This window comes from Leishmania infantum, chromosome 34 (genome assembly GCF_000002875.2).
Source record: "Leishmania infantum JPCM5 genome chromosome 34".
NCBI classification, from domain to species: domain Eukaryota; phylum Euglenozoa; class Kinetoplastea; order Trypanosomatida; family Trypanosomatidae; genus Leishmania; species Leishmania infantum.
Genome location: NC_009418.2, coordinates 924,788 through 932,036, shown reverse-complemented (window position 1 = coordinate 932,036; position 7,249 = coordinate 924,788). Strand labels below are relative to the sequence as shown.

General features: G+C 59.2%; 2 protein-coding genes across 2 annotated transcripts; both read left to right on the top strand.

Moving 5' to 3' along the window:
- Positions 1–330: 330 nt before the first annotated feature.
- On the top strand, positions 331–2,757 carry LINJ_34_2200 (DNAj-like protein; the record flags this gene model as incomplete). The annotated part of the gene is made up of 1 exon (XM_001468533.1): positions 331–2,757. One exon carries the CDS (start codon positions 331–333, stop codon positions 2,755–2,757), a length of 2,427 nt encoding a protein of 808 aa, XP_001468570.1.
- Positions 2,758–5,415: 2,658 nt separating this feature from the next.
- On the top strand, positions 5,416–7,068 carry LINJ_34_2190 (putative dolichyl-P-Man:GDP-Man1GlcNAc2-PP-dolichyl alpha-1,3-mannosyltransferase; the record flags this gene model as incomplete). The annotated part of the gene is made up of 1 exon (XM_001468532.1): positions 5,416–7,068. One exon carries the CDS (start codon positions 5,416–5,418, stop codon positions 7,066–7,068), a length of 1,653 nt encoding a protein of 550 aa, XP_001468569.1.
- Between the last annotated feature and the right edge of the window lie 181 nt (positions 7,069–7,249).

Genomic DNA, 7,249 nt, shown 5'->3' with positions numbered 1-7,249 from the left:
CTTTCGGTGACGTTCATAGATCGCAAAAGAAAACAGAGAAGAAAAAGGGCGACTGCCGGAGAGCAGAGGCCAGCTCAATCCCGAGGCGGTGGCGTACGCTCATATTGGTCTCCGTGCGCCCACGCCTCCGCCATTCAGAAACAACGCAATATCAAGACGGTATCGACAAGACGCTGACCGTGGCGGCCATTATCGTTGCTGGTGAACCCACCCGCCCTCCCAGCCACCCACTCGCAGAAGCGCACAGGACACAACGCGCGCCTCTGCATAGTTTCTCACCTGTTCTCCCCGCTCGCTTCCCTCGACCCCCCGATCACAAACGCGCGCGCCATGAGCACCGCCCTTGGAATGGAGCCGGAGGTGGTGTCTTCATCGGCCTCCTCCTCGTCTGAGCTGGAAGAGCCCACCGTTGACCCGCGCGACGTCGGCACCGATGCGGGGAACCGCTCGCCAGAGCTGTCGCTGAACACGGCCACCGCCAGCGCGAGCGGCCTGGCCTGGCCAAACAACCTCAACGTCAACAAGATCAGCGGCGTCCGAGCTGGCGCGACAGACAAGCTACAAGGTGGAACTTCTGCCCATCGCGGTGTCAACGGCGCCACAGCTCGATTCACGGACCCGAAGGACGAGAACGGCTTCACCGTTTTCAGTCGCCGCCCGACCGGCGCCGGTGCCGCCGCGACAGGACTGTCACAGCAGCAGACGAGCCCTACATCCACCTTGGCGCCGAACGTCAGCAATGGAAGCGGGGTCAGCAGCGGCCACGCATTGCGCAGCTCGGCTAACGCAAGCGGCGCCACGGCCAACGATGAGCGTCCAGGGGTGATGGAGTTTGCCAAGAACCTCTCCGAGCGACACCTCAGGTGTGCTTTGTGCGCCAAGGTGGTGGTAGATGTTGTGCTCATCGGGGCGCATGCGTCGGTAGCGTGCCGGCGTTGCGCTCTGGCCTTGCCAGGTACCCACATCACAGAGTTGCCGCGGCCGCTGCGAGAGGTGCTGCGAGCGCTGAAGGCGGCAGCGGGACTGCCTGAGCCAAACGACGACTTTGTGGGCGATCGCCGCATTCTGCGCGCGAAGCGACCGTTTCCAGTGAGCGCCACGCAGCCCAACGGCACAGAGCCGACGGTAAAAGAGGAGACGGCGGCTGTCGCTTCGCCCGGCTCGCCGGCTCCGGCTGCTGCCACCTCCACAGCGGCGATGCAAGCGGTCTTAGCGGAGCTGACGGATGCCGAGATGGCCGAGCGCCACCAGATCGGTAGCGCGGAAGCCTCTAGCCGCGCGGAGATCACGACGCGCAGAAGCGTTGCCATCGCAGCGCGAGCCGCACCGGCGGCAGCTGCCGGGAAGCCTAACGGCGTCTCGAGCCGACAGTACAAGCTGGAGGCGGACCGCAAGTATGAGAACGCGGAGTACGTCGCTGCGTTGGAGCTGTATACCAAGGCAATCAAGCTGCAGCCGATGGATCATCAGTCGAACGTCAAGTTCCTCTACGGCAACCGTAGTGCTGCCCACTATATGGCGCAACGGTACAACGAGTGCATTGAGGACTGCCTCGAGGTAGTGCGCCTGGACCCGGGCAGCGTGAAGATGCTGTCGCGCGCCGCTCGCTCTGCCTGCACGATGGGAAATCTGAAGCGTGCCGTGGAGATCATGGAAAGCACGCCGAAGGATCGCTTGACCAGCGACATGGAGGCGGAGCTTGCCCGGTACAAGAGCGGCCTCGAGGCGTACCGCCACGCCGAGCGTTGCTTCGGCACTCCGGAAGGCGATGAGCAGTACCGGATGTTGGTTGCTCAGTTCAGCGATACCGTGCCGTTTCGAGTTCGAAGTGCCGAGTCGCTGCGGGAGCAGCGCCACTACATGCGCGCCGTGGAGGTGCTGGAGGCGCTCTCGTACTCCACGCGCACCCCGGCTGCGTGCCGCATCATGAGCGAGTGCCTCTACCTCTCCGGCTTCGAGTACTTTGAGCGGGCGCGGAAGTGCATCGTGGACGCGGCGCAGCTGGACGACGCCTGCAACGAGCTTCTGAAGAAGATTGATGCCGTTGACGACGGTAAGCAGAAGGGCAACTCAAACTTCAACAAGAAGAACTACGGCCCGGCGGCCGAGTACTACACGGTCGCTATTCAGGCCGCCGCTGACAACGATCAGGTGCTGCGCGTGCTCTACTGCAACCGCGCCGCCGCGTATAAGGAGTTGGGCCGCTACCGGGAGGGCGTCGAGGACTGCACCAAGACGCTGCAGATCGACAAGGAGTTCTACAAGGCGTACGCGCGCCGCGCGCGCTGCCACGAACACCTCGGCGACCACTTTGCCGCCGTGCGGGACTTCAAGAAGGCGATCGAGTACGACGGCACCGACCGCGAGCTGGCCCGGGAGCTGAGAGCGGCAGAGCAGAACCTGGCCAAGGAGGCGGAGAAGGAGAGGGACTTTTACTTTCAATTAGGTGTCTCTCGCACCGCGACAGAGCGAGAGATCAAGCTCAAGTACCGCGAGCTCTCGCTGCGGTGGCACCCGGACAAGTGCATTGGCCTGGATGAGGTCGAGCGCGAGCGGGCCGAGCACAAATTCAAAATTATCAGTGAAGCGTACGCCACCTTGGTGGATGCCGTGAAGAGGCGCGAGTACGACGCGAAGCAGGATCGCGAGCGCTTCACGCGTGCTGGCGGGTTCAATTTCTCCTCCACATACAGCGGTGGCAGCGCAAACGACTACTACCGCGGTCGTCACCGCGCCGGCGGCAACGGCTTTTGGTAGTGTCACGCACGGAGTCGTCCGTATGCGGGGACGGAAAGGCGCAGTAGCGCCTCTGCCACCGGCCTTCTTTCACCTCTTCGGACACCCTCTGCTCATGGTGGGGTAAGAAAAACGAACAGAGCGTCTCGCACTCGTTCGCTATGGCTGATTCGTTTCTGCTCTTCCGTTTCTTCTTTTTTTTTGTTTTCGCACTGCGCTCTTGTTGATTGCATGGCCCACCTACTGCGTCCGCCTCTTGTCCATTCTCCACCTCCCCTCCTTCCTCCTCCTCCGTGATATTTTTGGTCTCTCTCTCTCTGGCGATGTTTGCGCTTCGTTTTGCCTTTCTATGCTGCCTAATGTATGGGGCTATGAGCCTCATCTTGTTCTTTATGTTGGCCGTCTTTACATGCACGCCGTATGTTAGACTAGGGTAGCGCGCGTGGGGGTGGCTGGATTCCTCGGTTGATTGGCTCGCTTGGTGCAGTTTCCGTGGGTCGTCGCGCAGGCTCGAGACGCCGCTTGCGCATTCACAAGCAAAACTGACATGCCGCTTGCTGGCGGCTTCTCCGCCACCCTCCCCCCACGATTTTTTTATTTTGTTTCGTGTTGGCTTGCCTTCAATCTTTGTGAGTTTCATGTCTCCATGCCCTCTTCTTTCCTTTTTCTGTGATTAGAGAAGACTGCCCCTTTTGTTTTGTCCCGTTTCGCTCGCCTTTGTCGTGTTTTTCCTATGGTTTGTATTTTCGCTTGCTTTTCGACGGTGCCCCCTCCACCTTTTTTTTTCCTTCTCGCTTCCACTCGCCCGCAAGTATGTTCGCACTCCCCCTCTTTTTTTTTCTGTTTCTTTCTCGTGATGTGCCCTGCGTCTGCTTGAGGCACTTGGGCATGTTAGCGCTTGCCCCTCTGTGTGTGCATGTGTATGTGAATGCGTGCATGTGCGAGCAGGTGTTTGTGCCTCTGTTTCTGTGCGAGCCGGCGAGGTGTGAGCGTGGATGTTTCGTTTTCTTTTTCTTTTGTGTGCTGGATGTCTGGGCCTCTCTCCCATGATGCCGTTGCTCTGTGTGCTTGTGTGTGTGTGCTGCTCGTTGAGAGAGAGGGGAAGAGGGACAGATGTCGAGAGTCCCTACTCTCTTATTATTATTACTTTTTCGCTTCTATGTACGTGAGTTTGCGCGTGTGTGCGTGTGTGTGTGCCTGTGGGCAGGCTTTTTGTTCTTGATGTGAGTCTCATCTATTTTCTTGTTTTTTTGCTGTTGTGTTGTAGTTTCGCCCTAGCGTGTACCGGTGTATCTCACGGAATCGTCTGTGGTTCTTCCTTCTTCCCTCCTCACCCCTCCGAGCCTGTTTTCCTGAAGGGGATGCCCTGCCGTCTTATCGGCCGCTGTATATTCACTATTGCCTCGATCTTGTCCCCCCCCTCTTTCTCTTATGCGCGCGCTCAGCAGCAAGAGTGAATATGTCGGGACAGGCAGGAGACAGTCGTGATGGGCTGTGAGGTGAGTGTCGGCGGTGGCTCGTGTAGATCGGAGAGCGAAGGAAAAACAAAGTGCATACCGCAGCTGAAGAGAGTGCACGGCTTGCCGGTATGCTCGACGGCCGAGAAGGGCAGCACGCGTGGGTGTGTCGTTGTGCAAACTCGCGTTGGCGGTGTGTGCGCTGCTCAGCACGGTAGGCAGCGCACATCTAGTTTCAAGGACATCATGTTGGGCGAATGCGCATCGGGGAAGCGACGCACACATTTTACTAGACGGAACGTCAGCCTCTGCGGAAAACCAAAAAAAAAACGAACGCCAGCGTTTCTTTGAGCGTACTGGAGCGCATGACAATGCTATTCAGAGCTGCCACTCACTGGAGGCGGAGTAAGTTACGAGGCGGCGTACTCCTACGGCACCGCGACACAACCATGTGCTCTTGGCTTGCCGCAGATGTAACGCTCTCCTCGCCCCCCCTCCACCTCATCGGGTGATCGCTGCATACGCCATCACTGTTTTCTCTCGTACATCCTCCCCTTCTGTACCTCTTTCTCTCCTTTTTTTTTCCTGCCCCTCTGCGCCGGGTGTCTTTTCGGCAACTGGCAGTTGGGCGGTCTCGTAACGGTTGGCGCCCTTTTCCCCTCCCGCGTCCTGTTTCTTTCTCTCTCCCTGTGCCCCTCCCCCCCCCGCGTCTACACTCCCTTTGCCGTCCCCTTGACGCCTTTTCAATCATAGACGTCCGCCCCCTTTGACCAGAGCGCATTCACGCGTTCCGGGTAACGCTATCGTGCGGAGCAAGTGCTCGCTTTGCTTGTGTGTACATATACGTACATACATCTAACTATCTCTCTTTCGTCCGCCCGCGTGACCTTGTTCCCTGCCGCTGCTGCCGCTATCTCTATTATTCTGCCTTCTATTTTTTTTTGTATTTTTGTGTCTGCGTTGTCTCAGCGACAAGATCGGCCCTACATCGGCCGGATCGCACGCTGCGCCTGCTCACCTCTACACGCCCCTCACCCCTACACACCACGTCCGTCTCTCCCCTCCATGTCCCAGTCGCATCCGACCTATGCATGTATTAAAGTGCTGCTTTGCTCTTCTTTGCATGCTCTTCTCGTCCTTTGACTCCTCTTCTTCGTCTTTCTCAACCTCAAGAAAAAAGAGGAACAGATAAGCTCATCGCGAGTGAGCAGAACAGACAAAAATGGAGCTCATGCTGCTCGGTTTCCTCTACGCCTTCGGGGCGGCGTGTGTGGTGAACTACCTCATTATGTTTGTGCGCATCCGGACGACGGAGATGTACGTGCAGAGGCGGAAGAGGGTCGTCGACGCTTACGAAAAACTGTACGGGCCTTTGGGGAACGGTGCGGTGGAGGAGAGGGAGGGTGAGGACCGCGCGCCTGAGACCGATGCGTCAGCTGACCTGCTGTCCAAGGAGCCGTTGCGCGTCGCCTTCCTCCACCCGGACCTCGGCATCGGTGGCGCGGAGCGGCTGATCATCGATGCCGCTGTTGGACTCCAGAAACGCCAATCGATCCGCCTCGTCGAGTTGATCATCGTCACGAATCACCACGACCGCAGTCGAGCCTTCGAGGAGACGACGGATGGTACGGTGCGCATTGTGGTGCGGGGCAGCGCGCTGCCCGCCAGTATCTTCGGCCGCGCCAGGGTGCTGTGCGCCACGATTCGCATGGGCTTCGCCGCCTTCGCGACATGCTGGAGCTTTCCGAACACAGACTGCTTCGTTGTAGACCAGGTGGCGGCGGCGATGCCGGTCCTTCACTTTTTCGCCGGCAGAACACCGATACTCTTCTACAGCCACTTCCCTGACCAGCTCTGTGACCCGAACCGCAACCCAGACAGGACCTTCAAAAGCGCCGGCTCTGGTTTGGCTCCGTGGCACGAGACCTATCGCGGCTTCTTCGACCAGGTGGAGGCCTCTTCCATGAAGTTTGCAACGAACATCGTCTGCAACTCCAAGTTCTCGCGTCAGGTGTGCATCGACACGTTCCCGACGCTGGCCGACAAAATCCACGAGGCCACCGATATCTTTTACCCGCCGGTGGAGATGAAGGTACGCGAGGTGACAGAGGACGCCCTGTCCCAGTCTGCAGCGTTGCGGGAGCTGAAACAGGCAGTGAGCGGTGCTGTCACCTTCGTCTCCATTAACCGCTACGAGCGTAAGAAAAATATCGAGCTGGCCATCGAGGCCTTCGCGCTCCTGCTGTCGACGGGCGAGTTCAAGGGTGCAGAGGGCAAAAAGCCGCTGATGCTGATCATCGCCGGCGGCTACGACCCCCGGTTGGCGGAGAACGTGCAGTACGCCGACGAGCTTGCCGCGCTTGCGACAACGAAGCTGCGCATTCCAGCTTCCCAGGTGCGCTACCTAAAGAACATTAGCGACGATGAAAAGGCCGTGCTGCTGTCTGAGATGCGGGCACTCGTGTACACGCCCTCTCGTGAACACTTCGGCATTGTGCCGGTGGAGGCCATGGCGTACTCGAAGCCGGTTGTCGCGATCGCCGATGGCGGCCCGTGCGAGAGCGTCGGCAGCGTGGAGCTGGAAGACCCGTCAAAGTGCGGCGGACTCTTGTCGTCGCCGGAGCCGGCGGCGTTTGCGGAGAAGATGGCGCGCTTTGCGCGCGACCCGGTCTACGCCGCCAAGGTTGGTGCACAAGGTCGCGCCCGCGTCCTCGAGAAGTTCAGCATGGAGGCGTTCAGCATGCAGCTAGTGACGCGCCTGGTGCGCCTGCGGAGTGAGGCGGACAAGAAGTTGTTGGCTGAGGGCATCGAGCTTGCCAAGAAAGAGGCCGCCTCAAAGGCAGGTAAATCTTCACAAAAGGCAAAGAGCGACTGAGGCGATCAGGAAGTGGAGAAGGCGCTGATGACGCACGCGTTTTGCGCTCAAAGCGGCGTCGGTGCTTCCTGTCCTCTTCGAGCGCACTCCCTCACTCTCCATTCTTGTGCTCAAGGTTGATCGCCGTGCGACCCGGAGCGGATGGAGGCTGTGCCCGTCTTTTCTTCCTCGCCAACATGAC